Below are 27,853 nucleotides of genomic sequence, written 5' to 3'. Positions count from 1 at the left end.
ATGAAAATAGAACGTAGAACACTAATCCAAAGGAAAATAAAGAGAAAATAAAACACTTTTTTTAAAAAAGGTAAAATAGTAATAGTAATAATACTGATTGAAAATAAAAATGCAATAATTAAAAAGGTAAAATCAAGTGAGGTAAAAAGAAAAAAATTAGTTTCTTAAGTAAAAGATGAAAATAAAAATAAAAATGTGCAGTAGTGAAGGTCATTCACTTCCTCTACTGTTCTGTTTGTCATGTCTTTTTCCTAGTCTGGACAGTATTGAAGTTCCCTGCGTTCCACTGCTCCTTAGTGTTGTAAGCCACAGTCCTGATTTTCAAGCATGCAGTACGTCTTTATTTCTTATACTCCTTTATTTTTATTTTTACAAGAGTCAATTTGTGAGTGAACCCCTGGGTAGCAGTGTTTCTGGATTGACCTCTGGGTCTATATGTCCTCTCTAGCTAGTGTTTAGATTTTGTTTTCCCTGTGGCACTTAATACTGGTTTGGGGGATGGGTTGCCCCAGAGCTGGTTCTCTGACCGTTATTCCCCGCTCTGATCCCCAGGTTCTACAAGAACAACTTTCCCCTGCAGTCTCTTAGAGTGTCCCCAATTGGGTGATCTTATGCATTGGACTTAGTAATCAAAAGCAAGGATTTAAAGAGAAAGAAAAAAAAAAGAGCCAGAGTAACTGTGCGAACTCTGGTGCTGCACACAAGTCTGTGTGTCTTTTTTCCCCTTGGGTCTAAGCAGCCGACACACTTTTAAAATTTTTGGCTGTCCTTTTGTGCCCAGTTCAGCTATGGGTTGCTTTTCAGAGTTCCCTTCTGTTAGCAGCTCTGAGGACCCCCTTCCACATTCGCGGATCACGCCAGCCCTAAAGGCCATGGATTTTTCTAGACGCAGACTTCCTCATGTCCTCCATCTCCCACCGTGCGCATTGCTCTCTCCTCCTGGGACCACAGACCTCACCTTATCCCAGGAGAAATCTGACCTTTTCATGAGGGGGTGTAGAGCTCCTCTGAATCCACGTGCTTGTGCCACTTGGGGACCGGTGTTCTTGGGTTTGCAGCTGCTGGGTTCCGTAGTTGTAGATTCTTCGGCTTTTCAGTTGTCCAATAACATCCACTTTCCCCTTCAAGATGCCGTGGTCTCCGCGTCTGAGCTGATGGCTCTGGGAGGGAACCCAGTAACAGTGGGGGGCTGCCTGATCAGGGGAACCCCATCCAGCAGTCCCCCACAGTCTCCTGGAGTATAGCTGTCCCTCAACTCACCCTCAAACACTCCCCATGCGACCACACACTCTCCCTTTGTTCTCTCACTCACACCCTCTCTTGCAGTCTGCCTTCCCGTCAGCAGCCATCTTCCTGTCTCTCCCACAATATACATTTTAAAGGAAAACTGTTAAATCAAGTATTTGGGAAAGATTTCTGCAAATGAGCATAAACATAATCTGCTATATTCAAACTAGTTTTTCAGTAGAATTCATGTACCTAAATATACTGTATAGCACTGTTGCTTAAGACTGTCAGTTTGGTTAATTGTCTTTTAATGATCACTAACAAAAAAGAATATGTTAGTCATTACATGTTAGACCAGTGCTTTTTTAGTCTTTAATATCTATATAGTTTATCTAGGGATCTTATTAAAATACATATCCTGATTCAGTAGGTGTGGGGTGGGGCCTTCAATTCTGCATTTCTAGTAAGCTCCATAAGAGTAATAAGTTCTTAAGATAAAAGTCCCCAGTGTGATTCTGGTACACTTTGGCAACTTTGTTTAAACAGATAGTGATGGACATGGCATTTGAGCTGAGACGTGAGTGCTAAGAAGAGCCAGGTCATATGAATATCCTGTGGAATAGCATTCAAGGCAGAGAAATATACAAATGCAAATAACCTGAGGTGGACCATCTTTGGCTGGATCATGATAAGGGGTACTGGTGAGAGATGAAACCTGTGAGAATTTGAAATGGGAAGCCATTGGAGGGTTTTAAGGAAGGGAATATGTAACATGATTTACATTTTGAAGATCACTGTGGAAGTTGTGTAAGGACTGTATTGTAGAGGAGCCGAAGGAAGTAGAGAGCCATATAAAGATATTATTCCAGTTATTTGTGGTTACAGTGGAGCTGGAGAAAAATAGATGGATTTTCTTTCACTTATAAATTGGGTCTAGATAACCTCATTCAAGATGGAACAAATAAAAATTTAGCTTATGTTACAAACAGAAAATTGTCTTAAAAATACAAATGTTACTGGCACAGGCCTGTCTTAGGACAAAACAGATTTCATCCTAACAATACAGGTCAAAGTACCATCATAAGAAAGAGAAATAACTTGGTAATTATTTTAAAAGCATTTTCCCAGAACAGTTCAGGGCCATTTTGTGGAAATGGATTTTTCTTATTTCCACTTCTAAATGGCCTATACCAGTGGTCAGCAAACTCATTAGTCAACAGAGCCAAATATCAACAGTACAACGATTGAAATTTCTTTTGCGAGCCAAATTTTTTTAAGTTAAACTTCTTCTAATGCCACTTCTTCAAAATAAACTCACTCAGGCCGTGATATTTTGTGGAAGAGCCACACTCAAGGGGCCAAAGAGCCGCATGTGGCTCGCGAGCCGCAGTTTGCCGACCACCAGCCTATATCATGATAGAGAGGAAGATTGTTAACTGTCAATTGGTATTGTCACTCAGGTATAGCTCTTAAATTCAACTCATGCTTATATAGGACAACCACCAGTTTGAAACTTGAACTGCCCTTAAAAATATATATGATAGAGCCCAGCTGGGATGGCTGTCAGTTGGGCATCATCCTGTGCACAGAAAGGTTGCTAGTTTGATGGTTGGATTCCTGGCCAGAGCACATACCTCGTTTTCCGGTTCGATCTTCAGTTCTCTCTCTCTCTCTCTCTCTCTCTCTCTCTCTCTCTCTCTCTCTCTCTCTCTCTCTCTCTCTCTCTCTCTCTCTCTCTCTCTCTCTCTCCTCTCCCCCCTCCCTCCCTCTCCCCTTCTTTTTCCTAAGCATGTCCTTGGGTGAGGATTGAGGAAAAATATATGTATGATAGCGGGTGATGATTGAGGAAAAATATATGTATGATAGATACATGTTATATAACTTTTATTGCAGAAAATTTTCAACCATATATAAAAATAGAAGAACATAATGAACCCCTGCAGTATGAAGCCACCACCCAGCTTCAACAGTAATCATTTTGTGGCCAACTTTGTTTCATTTATATTCTTCCTCACTCCTCCCTGTACTCATCTACCTAACTGATTTATTATGAAGCCCCCTAATCTCACTGGTTTAATTTGAAGTAAATCCCAGATATTTTTTGAAAGAATATATAGTAAAATTCTTAATCTTAAATATGCCTACTTACAGAAAAAAAGACTCATTTCACATAAAGTCAGAGGAACAAAATAATCCTTTTGTTCAGATATCTTATTCAGATATGTTGGTGAGAATAAAAAAAAAATCTGGCCTAATTCTATCCAATAAGGTTTTTTGGCTCTTAATAGAGATTCTTTTGGAGAAAATACAGAACTAAATCAGTGCTCTAGAATATCATTGGATTAGAGAATATTTCCAACTTTGTTCAGCTCCATTCTGTTCTTTCAAAATAATTAGCTTGCAAATTTGATACTGGTTTAAGAAGGTCTCTTAGAACCTAGATAAGAACTGGCTAGTGTTATTGGCAGTTTAGAGGCTCTGGAAAAGAAATTGTGACACTTTTAGGGTCAAGACTGTAGCACTAGATAATCCCAAATGAAAAATATTTTCACCTGCTTTGTTCCAGTTGCTTAGTCTTTGAACATTACCCAAATAACTATTTCAAAGAGAGTTCTGCTTCATTTTAAATTTTGGACCAATTGGCAATATTTAAACTATCCCATTTTGCCCATATGTAAGTCCCAATCACCACCTCTCTGACCCCAAAACCCTGTCATCCTAGGTCCCAATAACAACTACTCATAACATGGCTGGCTCATCAGACTCCTTTAGGGAACTACCTCATAAAGCCTATATATTCTCCTATTTTAAGAAATTGGTCTGACTTATTAAATCTTGGCACACATGAGCTAGGAGCATCCAACACATTGTGTTAGCAAACCAGATATTGAATCACAGCATTATATTGCAAAAGCTATTCCTTAACATAGAGGATCTCTGGAACATAAAATTTAATAACAAAAAATTATTTTAATGTAATGGGTTGGGAAACCAAACCAAAGACCCTGGACTTAACATCTCATCTACAAGAGACCAATCCAAGAAAGTTACCAAGACTGCCTGGCTATCATATAATTATTTCATTTAGCAATTCTAGTGTTCCTTTGTAGACTCAAAAGATGAATGTCTTATTTTGACACTAAATATTAAAGATTTTATTAAAATATGGAATTATTTATTATATTCTTTAATTTAAAACTTACATTTACTATTTTATCCTAGTATCAGCATGAAATACTTTATTTTTATTAAACAGAAAGTACTATAAAAATCCAATAAATTTAATAATGGTGTGTGATGGTAGAAAGATACCTTGTAGAGAAGTTTTCTTACTTTCAAAAAATATTGTCTACACATCTTTGAAGATTACAATAATGAGAAAGAAGTTAGAATGGCTTTTTGTTTAGGTAATCCAAATTGGGGGGTAAGGTGAAAATTTTTAAACTTTATTTTGATCCTTTTGTACTGTTTGTGTTAAGAAAGGTATTACAGTAAAGAATACTATTACAGGGATGGGAAGAATGCTTTATGGAATCATATTTGCAATAAGTGAGTTATGAAAATTAGAAGACTAGGTTTGTAAGACTAGGCTTTTAAATCAGAAACCTGCAACAATCAGAGGTCCAACTATGTTGAATTATTGTCACTAATAGTTCATATCAGGCCTTTTTTTTCAGTTAGAGGGGTACTTTTAGTTCTAACATAAATATTCACACAATAGCAACTTTCTGACAAAAATGTATTGCTAAGCTAAAAACCTATGCTGCATGTTTCTTACTAGAACTTCCACAAAGACCATACAGATATTTCAAATATTTTATTTAGACACTTAAATAACTTGTCTTGCATTTCTTACAGTCTCCATTTTATTTGACATCTAAAGTGAAACACACTCAAATAAAAATTAGATAATAGGCATTTCTCACCTGACAACATTTTTTTTGCAAGTTTCAGAGAGAAGCTGTGCGAAACTTGTGAGGGAAAAGAAATCACTACTATTTTTATTGATTTTAGTCACAAATTGGAAAAGAAATACATACATTTAAATTTATTAAGTGCAATAAGTACCTTGTTATAACAACTCCATTCATTCACTATGCTTAGATCAAGTAAGCCAATGACATGCTGACTTCTTAACTGCCTGGAGTTATGGATTGTTATTTGGGAAAAATTACAGTTCTAATTTTCAAACAGTTATGGTGGCAGTTTTCTATTAGGCTACTAAAAATTTCCATTTATATCATATGTAATAGCTAGATAACATGGCATAATTTTCTTACAGTTACATATATGAGTAATTAACAGAAGGGAAACTGCCCTGTTGTTCCCAAACCAAGGGGAAAATGTAAGGGCTATATAGCTCATGAAAAATATTAACATTTTCTATCACAAAATATTGATAAAATTGGAATTGTGTCAATCCATTTTATAGAGCTTGACCTTTTAGTGAAAACATTAAGATAACAAAATAAGGCTTTTAGTTTCGTATCAAAACCTATTTGAAAGTTATGAGTATTAAAAGCATCTTTCTTATTATGGTTTGATTTAGCATAGTGCCTTATCTGTTCCTAACTTAACATAGTATAATGAATAATTATTAAAGTATAATTATAAAGCATGACAAGTTCTATATAGATATTTGCAGAGATATTTCAGTGCAAAACCTTATTCAAATATAACCCAAATATATTTGTTGCCTTAATCTATATTTTGTCAAAGGCAAAAATTTTAATTTTTGCTAATTCTTAACTTTAAGCAGAGGGCTTGAAATTAAGAAATTTCATTCCTATCTACTAATATACTTAGAAAATACTTTTGTTCACTTTGTTAAGGCCATTAGAACCTAATTAATCAACCAACTTCTAAGTTCAGTAATTACTATAAAAGCTCTTTATCCCAATTTAGATGCAGATATCAATAATTTGTTGTTTCTTTTTTATTTCTTAAGCCTTTGTGCAATATTTCAATGTCAGATTATATATTCTCCTATAAAAATGTCTACCTTCTTTCTACCCACTACTACAATATATTGTTATATGTTTTCAAGGAAGTGGGTGAGCTCATTTGGGGGATGATATCCTTTGAAAGAACAGATTTGCCAAGCCATTGATATGTACTTAGAACCATAATAGTACAATGTGCAAATTAGTGGATTTATTTATTTAAAAAATATTATCCCACTTCCCTACTTAATGAAGGTAACCGTCACCCTTTAGTTATGTCTCTAAGAGGTATAAATAGCATGTAATGAAGCAGCTGTTTTAGTCATAAGATTCAATGTGAGAAAAACAAATATATACTGTATAGACCATGCACTAAACTTTTTTTAAAAAATTCAAGTCTTTTGCCTATTTTTTGGTAATAAACAGTATCAATCCTTGTAGCTGAATTGCATATCTAATATCAGAGAAAATCTTCTAGTGGAATAACTTGTAACATCTCTACCCCAACAAATTAATTCAGTACCTAGGAAGCATTCTATTGAAAAATAGTGAATTATGTTCTATATTGACTCCTGTGGAAGTTTAAATAAGTGATATATTGCTATATTAACACAAGAATGTGGATTCAGGCCTCATAAATGGTTGGAGAAACTCATCTTCAGGACTAATTCATTCCATTCGATTCACTGGGTTGTGCAATGGTTCAAAATTTTGATTGGCCTTTTGTTATGGAAAAATTAAAGTACTGATGCAAACCCCCAAAAAACTTCTGAGTTGGAGAGTCATTCATGGCTAGAAAGGAAAAAAAAAAAGTTAGTTCACAACTGGCTAATAATTTTAGACATTGTCATGGTATGAACACAGTTTTGAAAAATGATTTAAATTGATAGATGTAAAACCAAAGGAAATGCACTATGTTTTTGTGGTGCTCTTTTATATGTATATGTAATGATATGGTGGTTTGTCTGACTTTAGTACAGGTATATATTTCAAATTAAGCATTAGAGAGGGAGGATTCAGCAGAGTTCTTCCTTGGTGTCATATTTAGAGGTTAAATATATCCAAATGTCTCTAACTGTTAAATATAGATTTTGAACTAACTATCAGTATCTAGTCCTTTAAGATATCAAGTTGGGTATTTATTGCTACACATTTTTAATGGTGACAGTAATAATGACTACCATTCTGTATACCCTTTATTTGACAGATCTTCACATTGATATAACCCCTGGGGCACATATAGTTAGTAGCAGCAATTGCTTTTCAGTCTTAAGTTTCAACATCAAATAATCCTCAGTGACAAATTTTAAATCCTATATTGACTTTCCCTTGCTGCTCATGTGGTTCTTGGGCTATCAGGTACCCTTTATTAATTAACAAGTAGTAATTAGTAACTCTCAACTAATTAATGACCTAAGAAACACAACATATGTCAAAGCTCAAATTATTTTTATTTTTGGGTTACTAAATGTTGATTGCTTTTATTGATGATAGACAACCATTTATACAAGATTGATGGCTTAATTGTAGTTAGAAAAGGGCTTCAAAGCTAAACAATTTTGAAATCCTTTTTTAAATCAAATAGTTGAGTTTGTTCAATCAAAAGGAAATTTTAAAGGAGTTATTTAATAGATGCTTAATTTAATTTTATTAACTCTACACCTGCAGTTATTTATTAACTATACAAATATAGTATTTTATTAACTATAAATCTGCCTCTAAACTGCCAATAACTATAAAATTTTAAATTTTCTTCAAAACATTCTGCAAATGATTGACATTTATATATTTATATATTTATCTATTGTACTTTGTGGCATATTTAAGCATTTTAAGACTTTTATTGAAATATCATAAACATGTAGAAAAAAGTGCACATATAAGTGTACAACTAAATGAATTTTCCCAAACTGAGCACATGCAGCCATCATCCAGATAAAAAAAAAACACACAGCATGCTATTAGTAGCCTAGCAGTCTTCCTTATGCTCACTTTCAATAAGTACCCATCCTCAAGGATAACCACTGCCTGAGTTTAATAACCAGAGGTTAGTGTTATCTGCTTTTAGTACCTAAGCAATTTTTAACAACGCAAAGGCTGTCATTTTCACAGTGTTAAAGTCAGATACTGTATTGTTTCCAAGCTAGGATTCTCAGCTTTTTTTCTGTCCATTGCACTTGAGGAATATCATACAGTCCCATTACTATCAGTGAATTATTGTTACAACCCCTTGGCAGTACTATAGGAGTATGTAATTAGAGAGAAAATAACCTCAAGGTCATTCTGTTGTGTTAGTAGGGTGTCTCAAACTCGGCACTATTAACACGTTAGTCTAGATAATTCTTTGTGGTGGGGGACTGTCCTGTACATTGTAACATCCCTAGTCTTTACCCACCAGATGCCAATAGTACTCAATCCCCAGTTGTGAAAGCAAAAAAAAAAGAAAAAAAAAAGTCTCTAGCCCTAGACAGTGTTGCTAAGTGGTTAGAGCATTGGTCTGTGTAGTGAAGAGTTCAATTCCCGTTCAAAAGCATGTACCTGGGTTAAGGGTTTGCTCCTGCCCCTGGTCTGGGCTCTCACACACACCCATTTAAAAATTATTTTAAATTTTTATTCTCTCCCTCCCTCCCCTTTCCCCTCCCTCCCTTCCACTCTCTCTGAAAAGCAATGGAAAAAATATCCTCTGATAAGGATTAACAATAATGAAAATGTCTCCAAACAGTGTTAAACGTCCCCCAAAGGGAAAAATTTCCGCTGGTAGAGAACCACTATGCAAGAAAAAATATATCCTTTGTTTGATGTTCATTACTTTAAAGGTTAATAGGTTAATAAGTAGAAGTTTTAGGAGAGTAGCTTTCAGTCCTTCAGAAAAAGAGGGTTTTAGACTGTCAAATTACAGCGGGGAGGCTGGGGAGGGGGGAGGGAGGTAAGAGATCAACCGAAGGACTTGTATGCATGCATATAAGCATAACCAATGGACGCAAGATACTGGGGGGTGAGTGCATGTATGGGAGTGGGGTGGGGGGGGCAATGGGGAGATATGGACACATGTAATACCTTAATCAATAAAAAAATAATAAAAATTAAAAGAAAAAGAGGGTTTTAGTAATTGTCCCCCTTACTAATGTATTGGACTATATAGAAAGAGGCTAAGGTCTGTATCATCTTGTCATCCTGGAGAATGTTGTAGAAGGTAGATATTAGAGTACATGACATTTAAAGTACTCTTCTTCAGTTTAACTATAACTATGGGATTTAAAGGCAGATAATCTTATAATCTAGTTAGAAAGACAGGCATAGCTTTTCTCTTTCAAAATCTTAAAAATTTAGAATCTACAGGACATATATGATTGCAAGAATTATTAAAACATGCTTCTCCATCTTCCATTCCCGTTCATAATCATCTATAATATTTTCTACCTGCTTCAGAAACAATAAGGTTTTTGGAAAATTTTAATAGAATCATTTCAATCACTCCTAAGGTGTGCAAGGAAATAAAATCCCATGTTAATTGTGTTCCTATTTGGGGTAAAATCATATCTAATTTATTATAGTTTAGATAATTAATTATAATGCCCCATGTATGAATCATTTCAAAGTTTCTTATCTCTTATCTTTCCACATTCCCCTTATCAGTAAGGGGAATGTGGAAAAGTCTTAAGAGGAAAAAACACACAAGTTCTATAAAATTTTAGTTCATTCTGATATTTTACCAAGATTTTTAAAGGCTGTTATATATAAATAATATACATGAATTTTAGTACTAATAGGACTAGATACACTAAAGTGAACTTACACAGGTCCATTTGTCTTCTGTTTTCTCAATCACAATTGTCTGTGTGTCACTACCTGGTGGTATATATTCATAGTCATCATACAGGAGTCCTAGGATTGGATATTGTGTCCTGTACCTACACAGAAAAAAAAGTTAGTTTACAAGATGCACATGAAAATAACTTTGATTCCTACTTATTCACTCCTAATTTGATTCCGCTCATTAAATTAATTTTTCTCTGCAAGACTTTTAATGTTTTCTTTTTAAAAATCCCCTGTTAATGTACAAAGATTTACAACTATTATTTTAAAAAGAGTAAGGGGAGGTACTTCTATTTCTGGAAATAATGGACCACAGGCAGCATGAGATAACAAAGAAGGGAAGCAAATGACATAAGCCCTAAAAGTGCCTGGCGATTTCCTTGATCACAGCATAGAGAAAGGGAAGCCAAACATATTCTAGCAGTCTCACCAAGTTGAGGTAACAAAATTTCAAGTAAAACATGCCAAAGCAGCCAGAATTTGTGGAGCAGAATAATAGACAGGAGAGAGCTACATAGATGGAGAGAGGTCAGGAGACCTGTGTAGGGTTGGCCACAAGTCTTTTAGTGAATATGGATCATTGTAAGCATGTGAAAACGTTACCCAGACTTAGGAAAGAACCACTGGAAAGGAGTAGTATGGCAATTCCTAGAGCTCACATAGTAATGGGAATAGTTTGTTCCACTAATCAGAGTGGAAAAAACTAGGATGGGGAAAAACAAGCAGAGACTACATGAGATTAGCCTTAGTAGTGGGATGACATTAGTCCTAGACTATAGTTTGTTCTAATAGAGTTTAAAGGCAAGACTTGAAACTATTAAACTATTTCCAAGTAACTTAACTTTATCTCAGAATAAAACCACAAAATACTTAAAATGATATAAAAAATATTCAGAAATCCCATATGTAAAAATCACAATATATGGCATTCAATGAAAAATTAGTAAGCATGCAATGAAGCAGGAATATATGACTAATAATAAACAGAAAAATAAATTTGTAGAAACAGACCAAGAAATGGTAGATAAAAGAAACAAGATCGCAAGGGAATATAAAATTTATACTAAAAAAAAATAGAGGAAGGGCAGGAGAAACCAAGATGGCAGCATAGGTGAACACCTAAACTGCTGCCTCACACAACAATTTCAAAACTACAGCTAAAAGACAGAACGGACATCATCCAGAACCACAGAAAAGCTGGCTGAGTGGAAATTCTACAACTAGAAGGAAAGAGAGGGGCACACGGAGACTCAGAGGAGCTGCAAAAGGCTGAGGTATGAAGACACGCGTGCGGAGTGGATGGGCGGCTGAGTGCCTGGCTAGCTTTCTCTAGCAGGAGAGAGACGGAAGCTCCCGGCTGAACTGAACCCCAGTTCCAACTGCACTGAACCCCAGTTCCAGGCAAGACCCTCAGGTCCCAGACTCATGCAGGGGCAGCCTGGAGTGTTGGGAAAAGAGAGGAGCGCACGGAAACTCAGGGGAGCCATGAAAGGCAGAGGTCTGGAGGCGCGCGCACAAGTGCATGCAGAAAGGACTGACTGCTGAGTGTGCCACTGGCTTTCTCTAGTGGGAGGAAGGCGGAAGCTCCCGACTGCACTGAACTCCAGTTCTGACTGCACTGAACCTGTTTCAGGCGAGAATCTGGGAATCCAGATTCATTGGGGTAGAAACTGGACTGTCTGGCAGTGGGAGAAACTCGAGGGCAGCTTTCTCTCAGGGGTGCTTGCAGTGATTACCGAGGGACACTGAGACCCAGGGGCCTCATAGGGCAGGGCTGATGGGAAGACAAGGCTGTCTGCTCAGCCCTGAGACTCTGTCCCATCCAAGCTGAGAACAGAGGCTTTTGCAATTTTTCAAGTCTTGTCTCACAAGGCTGTCTCCAGCACAGAATTTCTCCCATAGTAGACACAGCTGATCCTCACAGCCAATTGGCCTGGAGGTCAATGCCTCCCAGTGATACCAACAACAATCAAGACTTAACTACAACAAGGCTGTACACACAGTCCAAAAAGGGGTGCACCAAGAGTGTCCACCTCAGGTAACTGGGGAGGCTGAGCCACTGGGCCATATAGGACACCTAGCACACAAGCTACTCTACCAACTCAGGGAAGCAGCAAAAATGCAGAGACAAAGAAACAGGTCACAAACGAAAGAAATGGAGGAAAGCAAACAACTGGATATAGAGTTCAAAACCATGGTTTTAAGGTTTTTCAAGAATTTCCTAGAAAAGGCTTATAAATTTAGAGAGACCCTCAAGGACATGAAAAAGGACCAACTAGAAATTAAACATACACTGACTGAAATAAAAAATATTATACAGAGACCTAACAGCAGACTAGAGGAACGCAAGAATCAAGTCAAAGATTTGAAATACAAAGAAGCAAAAAACACTCAACTGAAAAAGCAAAAAGAAAAAAAATCCAAAAAGTTGAAGATAGTGTAAGAAGCCTTTGGGACAACTTCAAGCATACCAACATCAGAATTATGGGGGTGCCAGAAGAAGAGAGAGAGCAAGATACTGAAAACCTATTTGAAGAAATAATGACTGAAAACTTCCTCCAGCTGGTGAAAGAAATAGACTTACAAGTCCAGGAAGTGCACAGAACCCCAAACAAGAGGAATCCAAAGAGGACCACACCAAGACACATCATAATCAAAATGCCAAGAGCAAAAGACAAAGAGAGAATAGTAAAAGCAGCAAGAGAAAAAGAGTTAATTACCTACAAGGGAGCACCCATAAGATTGTCAGCTGATTTCTCAACAGGAACTATGCAGGCCAGACGGGAGTGGCAAGAAATATTCAAAATGATGAATAGCAAGAACCTACAACCAAGATTACTCTACCCAGCAAAGCTATCATTCAGAATTGAAGGGCAGATAAAGAGCTTCACAGATAAGAAAAAACTAAAGGAGTTCATCAACACCAAACCATTATTATATGAAATGCTGAAAGGTACTCTTTAAGAAGAGGAAGAAGAAGAAAAAGGTAAAAAATTATGAACAACAAATACATATCTATCAACAAGTGAATCTAAAAGTCAAGTGAATAAAAAATCTGATGAACAGAATGAACTGGTGAATATAATAGAATCAGGGGCATAGAAAGGGAGTGGACTGACAATTCTCAGTGGCAAAGGGTTGTGGGGGGTGCGGGAAAAGACTGGACAAAAATTGTACACCTATGGATGAGGATAGTGGAGGGGAGGTAAGGGCAGAGGGTGGGATGGGAACCAGGTGGAGGGGAGCTATGGGGGAAAAAAAGAGGAACAATTGTAATAATATGAACAATAAAGATTTATTAAATTAAAAAAATAGAGGAAGGCATGAACAATATGAGGAGAACAATGAAAGATATAAAGATATACATTGAGCATCTTTACATGAAAGTTACACTGTATGGGATTAACACCATTTAGACACTGCAGAAGAAAATACTGTTAATTTGAAGATATCAAGAAAAATTATCCAAAATAAAACATGAGAGTAAAAACACTGAAAAATATAGAATATGAGTTAGCTATGGAAGATATCAGGTTCCCTCAATGTGCGTACTTGAAGGTCTGAAGGATTGGCAGTAGACAAAAATTATTGAAGAAATAGTGAACAAATTGTTTCTAAAGTTTTTGAATACTACAAACACACAGATCCAGGAAGCTCAATGGACATCAAGGGAAAGACCAATGAAGAACAAAACAGAGAGGCACATTATTATCAAATTGTTGAAAACCAGTGATTTTCTTGCAGCCAGAGAAAAAAAAAGAACATTACTCAAAGAGGAAAACAATCATAAGATAAACAGCTAACTTCTTATCAAACAGTGAAAGTCAGAAGACAGTGGAATGACATCTTTAAAGTACTGATAGAAAAGATAATTATTGACTTACTATTCTATACATAGTAAAAATAACAATAATAAAGACAAAATAAAGATGGTTTTCAGATATTAAAAAAAAACACTCAAGAGAAATCTTCACCAGCATGACAAGAAATGTTTAAGGAAGTCCTTCAAGCAGAAGGAAGATGATATCAGATAGAAATTTGGAGCTAAGCAAAAGAATGACTAGTAACAGAAAAAAAATGTGGGTAAATTTAAAACAAGATTGAATATTTTTCTTATTAATATTTCTTTAGAAATAATTGGCAATTGAAAGGAAAATTGTGTTGGGGGTTTATAATATAGGTAAAGGTAAATATGTGTGTCAAAAATACCAAAAAGACCCTAGTCGGTTTGGTTCAGTGACTGGAACGTCAGCCTGTGGACTGAGGGGTCCTGGGTTTGATTCAGGTCATGGGCATGTACCTCAGTTGCAGGCTCCTCCCCACCCTGGCCCTGGTCAGGGCTCCTGCAGGAGGCAACCAATCGATGTTTCTCTCACATCGATATTTCTCTCTGTCTTTCCCTCTCTCTAAAAATCAATGGAAAAATATCATCAGGGGAGGATTTAAAAAAAAAGATCATGAAGGGAAATGGAAGTATACTATCATAAAGTTTGTATGCTATATGTGATGAGGTATAATAATATTTGAAGGTAGACTGTGATGAAATAAAAAATACTTTAATCCTTTGCAATTATAAAAAAGAAGTATACCTAATAGGCTAATAAAATAGATAAAATGCAATAATGAAAAAAAGATTAATTAATCTAAAAGGAAAAAAGAATAGAGGAAAAGTAGAACAAAGGCAATATGGGATAAATAGAAAACAAATTGCCAGATGGTAAATTTAAACTCAAACATAATAATCACATTAAGTATAAATCTAAACACTCCAACCAAAAGGCAAATATTGCTACTTAGGATAAAAACACAAGATCCAACTGTGTGTATCTATATATATAAAAGTCTAAGTGACCGAATGACTGGTTGCTATGACGCACACTGACCACCAGGAGGCAGATGCTCAACACAGGAGCTGCCCCCTGGTGGTCAGTGTGCTCCCACAGTGGGAGTGCCGCTCAGCTGACCTATGGGTGCCAGTCACAGGGCTCACGGCTGGCTGGTGAGTGCCACTGCGGAGGCGTGAGCCTCTTCCAATTGGGACTGACTGGACCAGGATGAGCGGGAGTGGCAGGCATCATTGGATTGCCGGTTTTGGCCCGCTGGTTTTGGCCCGATTCCCCACAGGCCACGCCGAGGGACCTCACTGGTGCACGAATTTGTGCACTGGGCCTCTAGTTATTTATAAAAAAAACTTTAAATGTAAGCAAATTAATAGAATAAACTAAAAAGAATAGAAACATATTTATCATGCAATCGGTAATCAAAAGGAAGCTAGAGTAGTTATAATATCAGATGAAGTAGCCCTCAGACCAGGAAGCATAGAGGTTCACTTAATAATGATACAGGTGTCTGTCATTCATCCACAAAATACTACAGTCCTTAATTTTTATTCAATAGGACATAACAATCCTAAATGTTTATGTACCACCTACTAGAAAGTCAAAATACATGCAACAAAAACTGATAGAAATTAATGGAGAAATACACAAGTTCACATTATGAGTCGGACATTTTGGCATGCCTTCTAAGATAATTGATATTAGAAGGAGATGGAAAGTCAGTTAAGATATAATGAACAACATAAACTGATGAAAAAAATAGACCCAGAGACAGAGAAGCATCAAATAGACTGCCAAACCTCAGAGGGAAGGCAGGGGAGGAGGGGTGGTAAGAGATCAACCAAAGGACTTGTATGCATGCATATAAGCATAACCAATGGACACAGACACTAGCGGGGTGAGGGCATGTGCTGGGGGGTGGGTGGGAGTGGCTGGGAAGAGGTCAATGGGGGAAAAAGGAGACATATATAACACTTTAAACAAACAATAATTTTAAAAAAGATATAGAAGCTATGAATAACAGAATTAACCAAATTGAGGTAAGTAAAATTTATAAAATGCTCCATTTATCATCAATAGATTATACATTCTTTTCAGGAACATGGAACATTTACCAAGAGTCTATTCTGAGCCACAAAACAAGTTTCAAAAAATTTAAAATGATTATAATGAATACAAGATATGTTCTCTGTCCATAATGAAAATAAATTTGGAATCAATAACATAACTATATCTAGAAAAGTCCCATAGATTTGGAAACTAACGAATACAGTTCTGAATAACCCAAAAACAAATCAAAAGGGAAATTTAAAAATATTTTGAACTTAATGCAAATAAAACTACAACTTAAAATTGGAGGATACAGCTAAAGCACTGGTTAAGTAGAAACTTGTAGCATTAAAAGCTTATATTAGAAATGGTCTAAAATCAATGCCCTGTGTTTCCAAGTTAGAAACTAGAAAAGAGAAGATTAAGTGGAAAATAAACGTAAGAAAGAAAATAAATCAATGAAATTTTAAATGGTAAAGCAGTAAAGGAAAACCAATTAAAACCTGGTTCTTCAGAACATCAATAAAATTGATATAGCTCCAACCAAACCAATTATCAAAGACAGAAATAAACAATTTTCAAAAAACAAGAAAGAGAAGTTATCACCTCACATCTATTAAAATGGCTATTATCAAAAAGACAAGAAATAGCAAGTGTTGGCAAGGATGTGGAGAAAAGGGAACTCTTGTGCACTATTTGTGGGAATGTAAACTGGTATAGCCAATGTGGAAAACAGTATGGAGGTGCCTCAAAAATTAAAAATAGATCTACCATATGACACAGCAATTAATGTATATACACACACACAAACACACAATGAAGTATTATAGAGCCATAAACATGAAAGAAATATTGCCATTTATGACAGCATGGATGGACCTTGAGGACATTATACATGGTGAAATAGGTCAGAGAAAGACAAATACCATATGATATCACTTATACGTGGAATTTAAAAAACACACAAATAAATGAACTCACAGAAACAGAGAACAGATTGGTAGTTGCCTGAGGAGGGGGCTGAGGGGTGGACTCTGAAATGGGTGAAGATGGTATAAACTTTCAGTTATAAATTAAATAAGTCCTAGGGATATGATGTATAGCATGGTGACTATAGTTAATAACACTGTATTGTATATTTGAAAGTTGCTAAAAAAAAGTAGATCTTAAATTTTTTTAAAATAAATCTTTATTCAGATTATTACAATTGTTTCTCCTTTTTCCCCCCATAGCTCCCCTCCACCTGGTTCCCACCCCACCTTCTGCCCTTACCTCCCCCCCCCCACTGTCCTCATCCATAGGTGTATGATTTTTGTCCAGTCTCTTCCTAAACCCCCCCATACCCCTTTCCCCCTGAGAATTATCAGTCCACTCCCATTCTATGCCCCTGATTCTATTATATTCACCAGATTATTTTGTTCCTCAGGTTTTTAATTCACTTGATTTTTAGGTTCACTTGTTGATGGATATGTATTTGTTGTTCATAATTTTTATCTTTACTTTTTTCTTCTTCCTCTTCTTTAAGAATACCTTTCAGCATTTCATATAATACTGGTTTGGTGGTGATGAACTCCTTTAGCTTTTTCTTATCTGTGAAGCTCTTTATCTGCCCTTCAATTCTGAATGATAGCTTTGCTGGGTAGAGTAATCTTGGTTGTAGGTTCTTGCTATTCATCACTTTGAATATTTCTTGCCACTCCCATCTGGCCTGCATAGTTTCTGTTGAGAAATCAGCTGACAGTCGTATGGGTGCTCCCTTGTAGGTAATTAACTGTTTTTCTCTTGCTGCTTTTAATATTCTCTCTTTGTCTTTTGCTCTTGGCATTTTAATTATTATGTGTCTTGGTGTGGTCCTCTTTGGATTCCTTTTGTTTGGGGTTCTGTGCGCTTCCTGGACTTGTAAGTCTATTTCTTTCACCAGGTGGGGGAAGTTTTCAGTCATTATTTCTTCAAATAGGTTTTCAGTATCTTGCTCTCTCTCTTCTTCTGGCACCCCCATAATTCTGATGTTGGTATGCTTGAAGTTGTCCCAAAGGCTTCTTACACTATCTTCAACTTTTTGGATTTTTTTTCTTTTTGCTTTTTCAGTTGAGTGTTTTTTGCTTCTTTGTATTTCAAATCCTTGACTTGATTCTTGTGTTCCTCTAGTCTGTTGTTGGGTCTCTGTATAATATTTTTTATTTCAGTCAGTGTATGTTTAATTTCTAGTTGGTCCTTTTTCATATCTCCGAGGGTCTCGTTATATTTATCAGCCTTTTCTAGGATATTCTTGAAAAGCCTTATAACCGTGGTTTTGAATTCTATATCCAGTCATTTGTTTTCCTCCATTTCTTTCGTTTGTGATCTGTTTCTTTGTCGCCGTATTTTCATTGATTCCCTGAGTTGGTAGGGTAGCTTTGTGTGCTAGGTTTCCTATGTGGCCCAGTGGGTTGGCCTCCCCAGTTAACCTGAGGTGGATACTCTTGGTGCACCCCTTCGTGGACTGTGTGTACAGCATTGTTGTAGTTAAGTCTTGATTGTTGTTGATATCACTGGAAGGAATTAACCTCCAGGCCAGTTGGCTGTGAGGATCAGCTGTGTCTATGCTGGGAGAAGTTCAGTGCTGGAGACAGCCTTATAGGATTAGACTTGCCAAATTGCAAAAGCCTCTGTGCTCAGCTTGGATGGGGGGGAGTCTGAGGGCGGAGCAGACAGTCTTGGCTTTCTGTTAGCCTTGTCCTTGTGGGCGCGTGCGCACGCACCTCTAGACCTCTGCCTTCCCCGGCTCCCAAGTCTCCACCCCAGAGTCCAGATTCCCCCCGCAAGAGCGTGGGTCCCCAGGGGCTCACCTGGAACTGGAGTTCAGTACAGTCAGAACTGGGGTTCAGTGCAGTCAGGAGCTTCCAACTCCCTTCTGCTAGGGAAAGCCTCTGGCAACCTCCGCCGTCTTTATGCACACTGGCGTGCGCGCCTCCAGAACCCTGCCCGTCGGGGCTTCCCTGGGTCCGAGTCTCCGGGTGCCTTTCTCTCTACCTGACAATCCAGACTCCCCCTGTATGAGCCTGGGTCCACGGGGTTTCGCCCAGAACTGGAGTTCAGTGCAGTCGGACCTAGGGTTCAGTGCAGTCGGGGGCTTCCTTCCCCCTTCCGCCAGAGAAAGTCAGCCAGGCTCTCAGCCGCCCTTCCTCTCTGCGCGCACAAAGACCCTTTGACGTACCTCCAATTCTCCGTGAGCTTTTCTCTTTCCTTCTAGTTGTATAATTTCCACTCAGCCAGCTTTCCTGTGGTTCTGGATGGTGTCCGTTCTGTCTTTTAGTTGTAGTTTTGAAATTTTTGTGTGAGGCAGCAGTTTAGGTGCTTACCTATGCTGCCATCTTGGTTTCTCTCAGATCTTAAAATTTTTTATCTCGCCCAGCCGTTGTGGCTCAGTGGTTGCAAGTTGACCCAGGAACCAGAGTTCAGTGGTTTGATTCCCGGTCAGGGCACATGCCCAGGTTGCAGGCTTGATCCCCAATAGGGGTATGCAGGAGGCAGCAGATTGATGATGTTTCTCTTTCATCGATGTTTCTATCTCTCTATCCCTCTCCTTTCCTCTCTCTCTAAAAATCAATAAAAACATATTTAAAAAATTTCTTATTTCAAGAAAAAAATTTATAACTGTGTGATGAAAGATGTTAACTAGACTTAGATTTATACATTTTGTAGTATATACAGATAATGAATCATGTTGTACACCTGAAACTAATATAATGTTTTATGTCAATCATATCTAAATGAATTTTTAAAAAGAGACATCCTTTGTCTTGAAAGCATAATAAAGGAAATTGTGACAATTTTATGCCCCCAAAGTGTGATAACTTAGATAAAATGCACAAATTCCTTGAGAGACACAAACTACAAGACAAGAATATTCAGTCTTGCCACTTCTTTTTCTCATTACTGGAGATATTAGGGCAATTAGGTAAGAAATTGAAACAAAATGCATCAAGATTGGAAATGAAAAAGTAAAATTATTTCTATTTGCAAATGGTATGATCTTGTATATAGACATTTTAAAGAAATCTAATAAAATTATAATTAATAAATGAGTTCAACAAGGTTAAAGAATACAAAGTCAATACACAAAAATCAATTTTAATTCTATACACTTGCAATGTACAATCTGAAAATGAAATTAAGAAAACAGTTGTATTTGCATAACATCAAAAAGAATTTGGTACTTAGAAATAAATTTAACAAAATTAGTGCAAGACTTGTGCAATGAAAATTACACAATACTTTTTAAAGAAATTAAAGAGCACCTAAATGGAAAAGAATCTCATGTTCAGGGGTCAAAAGACTTAATATTGTTATCATGGCAGTAATTCCCAAAATTTTCTATATATTCAATTAAATTCCTATAGGAATCTCAACGGAATTTTTTTTAATATATTTTATTGATTTTTTTACAGAGAGGAAGGGAGAGGGATAGAGAGCTAGAAACATCGATGATAGAGAAACATCGATCAGCTGCCTCCTGCACACCTCCCACAGGGGATGTGCCCACAACCAAGGTACATGCCCTTGACTGGAATTGAACCCGGGACCCTTCAGTCCACAGGCCGACGCTCTATCCACTGAGCCAAACCGGTTTCGGCACAACGGAATTTTTTACAGATATTTCAAACTTATCTTAAAATTATATGGAAAAATCTAAGAAACAAATATAGCTGGAGCAATCTTGAAAGAACAGTATGAAGGCTATCATTCTTAATTTCAAAACTTAACAAAAAAACTATAGTAATGAAGACAGTTTGGTATAGGCATACAGACTGACAAATAGATCAATGGAGTAAAATTGATAATCTACTTGAGAGTCTACAAATTTGCCCTTACATTTATGATCATTTGATTTGTGACAAGGGTACCAAGGCAATTCAATAGGGGAAATAATAGTATATTCTACAAATGATGCTGGGACAACTAGATATCCCCATGCACAAGAATGAACTTGGACCCCTACTTTACACCATATAAAAAATTAACTCAAAATAGATCATAGAAATAAATGTAGTAGATAAAACTAGAAAACTTTTAGAAGAAAACGTGGGTTTAAATCTTCATGACCTTGGATTAGGCAGTGATTTCTTACATATGAAAACAAAAGCACAAGTAAGAAATGAAAAATAATAGATAAATTGGACTCATTAAAATAAAAACTTGTGATGCAAATAATATCAAGATTGTGAAAAGACAACTCATGGAATGAGAAATTATCATTGCAAATTATTTCTCTGATAAGGGTTTTTTATCTAGAGTATATAAATATCTCTTGCAATTCAACAATAAGAAACAAATTATCTAATTTAAAAATGGAGAAAGAATTTAAGTAGTCATTCTCCAAAGAAGATATACAAATGACCAGAAAGCACATGAAAAATATTAAACAACATTAATTATTAGAGAAATAAAGCTCAAAATCACAATGAAATACCACTTCTCACTCCTTAGGATGGCTATAATTTAAGAGACGGACAATAAGAGTTTGGGAAGATAGAAATTGGAGTCCTCATATCCTCCTGGTGGAAATGTAAAATGGCACAGCTGCTCTGTAAAACAGTTTAGCAGTTCTTCAGAAAGTAAACATAGTTACCAGGTGACCCAGCATTTCCACTCCTAGGTCTATACTAAAAAAAAAAAAAAAAAATGAGCATATATGTCCACACAAATTTGTAATAGCCCCCATTTTAAACAGCCCAATGTCCATAAAATGATAAGTGGATAAATAAAATGTATATTCATTAGATGGGATATTATTTAGTAACAAAAAGCAATGAAGTACAGACACATGATAAAATATGGTTGAATCTAGAAACATTATGGAAAGTGAAAGAATCCATTCACAAAATACCACATTTTGTATATTCCATTTATATGAAATATCCAAAATAGACTTTTGCTGAAACTATCTATATATATAAAACCCTAATATGCAAATAGACTGAACGGTGGAACAACTGAACAACCAGTCACTATGGCATGCGCTGACCACCAGGGGGCATTGCAGAACATCGTGGGCTTCGGCAGCAGGCGGCAGAGCATGAAACATGGTGGGCGTCGGCCACGGCAGGATGGTGGAGCAGGTGAGTGGGGGCGCCAGACCAAGGCAGGGCACCGGTCGCTGTCATCAGTGTGAGTCTCTAGTGGTTACTGAAAATTCTTTGCTCCCGTGTGCCACGGTCCTGCCCGGCACTTGCACCTGTTGCTGGTGCCAGTCCCACTTGTACCCGCTGCCGGTGCCCAGTGCTGGCCCTGATCACTTGGCACCGTCAGCGGGTGCGAGTGGCAGCTGCTGGCCCCAATCACCCCTCAGGGCTTCTCCACCTCCCCCTGTTTCCGAGGGGCGATTGGGCTGGCAGCCACCTCTTGCACCCACTTGCACTCACTGCTGGTGCCTGGTGCTGGTTTCAATTGCTTGGCGGCTGCCAGCCCCAATTGCCCCTGAGGGCTTCTCCACCTCCCCCTGCTCCTGAAGGGCAATTGGGGCACGAGCTGGCACTCACATCCACTGCAGGCATTGGTTCCAATCGCTCTGTGCCATCAGCAGGTGTGAGCAGGGCCGGTGCCATCAGCACATAGGAACGGCGGCCGTGGGAGCGGGGCTGCCGGCAGAGAGGGGACTGGAGACCATGGCAGGAGGGGGCATGGAGGATGGGCGAGGCCTGCCCCTGTGCCCACTGCAATCTTGCGGCCCACAGTTCCTTTCAAGGTGCATGAATTCGTGCACTGGGCCCCTAGTTTATTCATAAAGGATCAGTTTCTATTTGGTAATGCTAAATTGTTGGGATGTATGCTATGGTCATATTGCTACTATGAGGGAAGACACTGTGTAAGAATGACATCTACACAGGAAAGAGCACAGCTAAGAGACAGAGAAAGCTTTCTAAAAATGTATTTTCAACACAAGAATCTATATAAACATCAAGCTATACCAATTAAATGAATTAACTAACTCCCAGTTTAAGTTGGGTTTCTGGCATGTGCAACTGAAAGAGTCCTGACTCATATAGTTTGTTAAACAACCAATTATTTTCTTTTCACTCCCATTGTACTTAATATATTGTAAATACAAGAAAGATGTTCTACAGAATTTTATTGACCATAATAGTGATATCGTTTTGTGAATATTTACTCTTTAGTAGAATTACTGGCCTGCAGAAGACACCAAACTCTGTCTAGGGATATAGAGATAGATAGATTAGTTAGATAGATAAATTATAGATAGATAGATAGATAGATAGATAGATAGATAGATAGATAGATAATAGAGATAGGGATATGCATATATAATTTATATATTAATTATAATGCTATAACTTGGATTATAAATAACCAAAGTCATATTAAATTTCATTAAAATACATTACTTTTTAGTAGTAATTGTAGTCCTTCCACCACTGGAGGATTGGTTATGAGATGAATATATCTCTTGTCTCAACTTCGAGAGTTCCTTACAAATAAAAGGTAGTATAATCATTTGAAAACAGTAGAAACATGAGGTAAGAAGTATGTTTGATCATTTAACAAGGTTACTAAGAATAATTACTTGTTTTTCTTCCTTGTTAACTTTTAGGTGAAATGTTTTAATCCCATTTGTTGAATACTACAGATTCTTGCTTCATGGTACCCAATAAGGTACATTATATGTCCATGTAGCAATCCACTAACTGGTAGAGGATTTCTATATTTGAGGGATAACATGAGATTTAATGGACATAGTTCTCAAGGTGATGTGAAAGTTTTTGCCCTAAAATGCTTGACAAGTATAGCCATAAGAGAAAGGACTGAAACTTTGATATGGAAGCAGGTATTGTTTTCTAACAGAAAGTAAATCACTGAACATTACTACAAGTAGCATTTGTTCAATAACAACAATACAACATTAGCCACCATTTTTGGTAGTTCCTTCCTTTGGTACTGATTTTATAACAGATCCTGGCTATATGCTACAGATACAGATAAAAATATAACACAGTCCCTTGCTGAAGCAACTAATAATCTAGTAAGGAGCTCACAGTCTTATTGGGAGTTTTACTGCTAACAAGATAATAAAATCAATGTCTTAATATTAAATGCACAATGGCACTTATTTGTGCTTCAATTCTAGCTTTCATTTGAATTATTTCTCCTAAAATATGAATTTTCTACCCCTTTGCACTCACATTCTACTTCATTAATAAAGTGAGTCTTAGAAATGTGTCCTGCTCTAGTGCATGGGAAGTATTTATCCTATAGGACTGAGTTGCATTGTTGCTCTGTACCCTATCCCTTCCTTTCTTACCTCTGACTGACGCTTTATAAGGGAATCCTTCTCTTCCAGCAAGCTTGTCAGTTCATGAATCTTGAATTGGAAATCACTGCAACTTCCTTCTCTTCTTGAAACATCTTTTTGATACTGATTTAATTGAGTCTAATAATTTTAAAAGAAATAAGAATGATTATAATTCTCATTTATAAAATAGGTAACTGAGTTCTAGAGAGGTTAAGTGACATAAAATCATATAGCTAGCTATGCAATGAAAAGCTTTATGAATATAAAATATGAATTAAAATGCAAATTAGAAATTTCTCATCTTTTTAAAAGTGCCTTTACTATTTAGGGCTAGGCATTATGTAAGTAGCATTCTTAGGCTACAATTATTAAAATAAAGCTTTAGATTCCTTCAGATTCCAATTAAGGAAAACTCCAAAATAATAATGAATATTACATCATGATCTGCAATTCACAAAATATTCTTCCTGCATGACTTATCTCAATTCTCACAGCAGCCCTGTGAAATAAGTATTATTATAATAAGTATTATTATAATATTTATTTACAAAACAGAGATATGAGATTCAGAGAGGTTAAATGACACAGTTATACAGCTAATAAGAAACATAGCTGCAACTAACTCTAATACAGATCTTCTGACTCCAAATCCTGCCTGTTTTCCTCTTTAGTATATTATGTCTGCATAGATGGCTATTAGGTTGAAGTGTTATTAGTAATGCTGAGATGAAAAAGAAACTAGTGGAGGAAATTTGCTAGAAAAATCACTAGACTTTTGAACAAATTATATTTTGTTTCATTTTGATTTTTGGTCAGGATTGTACAGTGATATTTGGAGAGAAAGACCTGTGGTCAGTTTTTTATTAAAATAGTTAAGTATATTTAGCTACATTTAGGAATCACTAAATTAAAAGTTAGTCAACTTGACCTAAAATTACAAGATAAGGTCATGTATACTTATTCTCATAAATATCATCATAATTTTTATGCCAGTTACACATACATAATTCAACACTGCTTTTATGCTTGTGCTTAACAAGGGTCTTGCTATGTATTGTTACTCAAAATGAAGTGAGGATTTTTATGAATCCAACTGTGGCTTTGCTAGATAATCTCAAATTTGCTCTTGCCTGCATAAGCATGCTGTAGGCAAGCTCATAAAGTGTACTGTCTTCCTGCTATCAAATAAAAAATAGATAAAAATTAAAAACAAAAAGCCTGAACTTAATATATTTTTTGATTTCCTAGAGAACATTAAGCTAAATTAGAGAACAAATTTAGCAATGTTCTATACACAGTGATATGTATTTAAACAAAAGATTCTATGGCATATTCTTAAAACTCTACCTTCACTTGATTTTTCCTTCTAGCTTTAAATGTGAAACCATCATTATCTTATTAGAAATGTTGTGCTGACCTGTGAATTTATGCAATGTAGCATCAACTTACCCTTAGCTTACAGATCTCTCTATCTTTCTCCATTCTTAAGTTTTTTACCATTTCCATGTAATGGTTGCCAATCTCATCCATTTTAGCCTGTAGCATAGGGCCTGTGCAAGTCTCAGAAACCTACCCAAGACAACATAATTTTCTGTAATTGGATTGTTATGAAGGAAATAGATATTATATTACAAGTTTTATTATATAAAAATCACATGATTAAGTGAAAAATTGAAATGAGAGCATTTTTTAGGAATTGCGTTATACAACCCAAATGGCAGTGAGATAAGAACTAACTGCACACAAGAACACCAGAAAGCAGTCCATGTATTTTCTCAAAATTAATAGGATATATATATATTAGTATATAATATACACAATATAATTACAAATATATATAATATATATGTTTGCCAATGCTAAGATCACAATAGTATAACTAAGGTAATAACATATATTTAGAACAAAGTTTTAATACCTGAATTCTAAGATTTTTATTCTCTTGTTCTAAATTATGTTTACAGTATTCCAGTTCTTTTAATCTATATTCGATGTCTGATAGTGTATGTCGAAGAGAGAGATTGCTTTCTTCCAATGCTTGGCATTTTGAAGTTGAGTCTTGAAGTCCTTGCTATAAAGAAGATACAAGTAAGTAAGACAAATGGTTTCTACTTTGGGGGAAAGAGTGCTCTTTTAGTTGATTAATTCTATTAAATAAAGCAAATATTTTTCCATGCCTAGTTTTCTTAAATATTGGTCCTTAAATTTTAAGTTAAATCGGCCATGTAAAATACTAGATTATTGCCCTTATTCTGACTTACCTGTCTTGAGTGAGAAGGAATCAAGACTAGATGAAGTTTCATTGTACCAATTTAGCAATCTGACACTTGCTACTCTTTGACAGTACTATACCCTGCTAACTAGTAGACACCAAAAATAACCATATGCCTAATTATTTATGTGACAAATGGAAGCTGAACAAAAGTTTGGGACTGTCATGGGAGTAAAGATTAGGAAGAGATTAATTAGCCTTAGAGACTCATCACAATTTCCTAGGAATCAACTCTGCTCAGACATCTGGAAAACACTTCTAGAGTTGACTCTTTCATTTATTCATTGAATAAACACATGTTAAGATCTAAAAAAAAACAACAAAAAACCACATGTTTTTAATGACACGTTTGTAGATTAAATCAATGAGTGAATTTGGATTTTCAATATTTATGCAGTTCTTATCACCCACCAGCATAGGTAAATGTGACTGTATAAACTTTATATCTAAATTACATACGGTTATCTTTTTCTGAGAGGCTTTTTAGTCATTAGAATTAGCCAAATCTATTCAATTCTTATAGGAACAAATTATTCCATCATATTTTAATTGTGTCTGGATTGATCTCATAACTCCAATGTGCCAGTAATTATGCATAGGAAAAGGCTTCAATCTAGTTTATCATCAATAAAAATATCAATTTACCAGCTGCTGACGGTTATTTGCTCTCACTGATGCCAAGAGATCTTCATATTCTTTTATTTGAGTTTCTTTGAAAACCAAGTCTTTTTCAAGTCTTAACTTGTCATTTTCCAGCGACTAAAACAAAATTATGTGTTATGATTCAGAATTACAAAAACTTTTCCAAATTACATAATACAAAGACTTATTTACATTGCAGGTTTAAATAAATACTTTTCATTTGTAGTTGCTTAATAAACAGAATTCTTAAAAGTTAAGCAAAATATAGATACAAAATTGTTGAAACTTTAAAAACCTGCATATTGAAAGAGACAACTTGATGGATTGGATAATTCAAAGTGCAAGGAAACAGAAACTTCTAAATGATTTTAATGTTTTGCCTTAATCTAAAAAGAATTCTTGTTAATCCTAGCATGTGGTGAATTTTCAAAGTAAAGTTTAAATGTTTTCCTCGGAAACAAAAAATTCCACTCCAAAGTCCTCAAGCAGTTATTCATTGTATGAAAAGCATTCTGAATGTATCTAGCTGATGGCACGAAGAACACGAATTAAAATAGAAAAGGCTAAATGCTTGGAAAAAGAAGTTTTCAAGTATTCAAAGAAATTCATAGTATGCTTTATTATTACAGAAAATGGGGAATTCCCATTCAATGAGTCAGTTTATTCTAATTTTACAAGCTACTTCCTGGCTTTAAGCAGTAAATCACTTTAGTGGTAAACTAATTAATAAGTGCATTCCCAACTTTCTTCCTTTTTAGTGGGGCAATTCTTTTCT

At 36.1% G+C, this 27,853-nt stretch overlaps 1 protein-coding gene across 1 annotated transcript in view; it reads right to left on the bottom strand.

Moving 5' to 3' along the window:
• Positions 1-9,951: 9,951 nt before the first annotated feature.
• The window catches only part of POF1B (POF1B actin binding protein), a gene marked incomplete at both ends in the record, with an annotated part of 75,402 nt that continues 57,500 nt past the window's right edge, over positions 9,952-27,853 (bottom strand). The window contains 6 exons of the mRNA XM_080652699.1: positions 9,952-10,081; positions 23,260-23,342; positions 24,174-24,302; positions 25,614-25,733; positions 26,083-26,235; positions 27,082-27,195. Coding sequence (XP_080508825.1) covers positions 9,952-10,081; positions 23,260-23,342; positions 24,174-24,302; positions 25,614-25,733; positions 26,083-26,235; positions 27,082-27,195 — 729 coding nt within the window. The remainder of the gene's footprint in view (positions 10,082-23,259; positions 23,343-24,173; positions 24,303-25,613; positions 25,734-26,082; positions 26,236-27,081; positions 27,196-27,853) is intronic.

Source organism: Plecotus auritus (genome assembly GCF_963455305.1).
Source record: "Plecotus auritus genome assembly, chromosome: X".
Taxonomy (NCBI): Eukaryota; Metazoa; Chordata; class Mammalia; order Chiroptera; family Vespertilionidae; genus Plecotus; species Plecotus auritus.
This window is presented reverse-complemented; position numbering and strand designations above follow the sequence as displayed.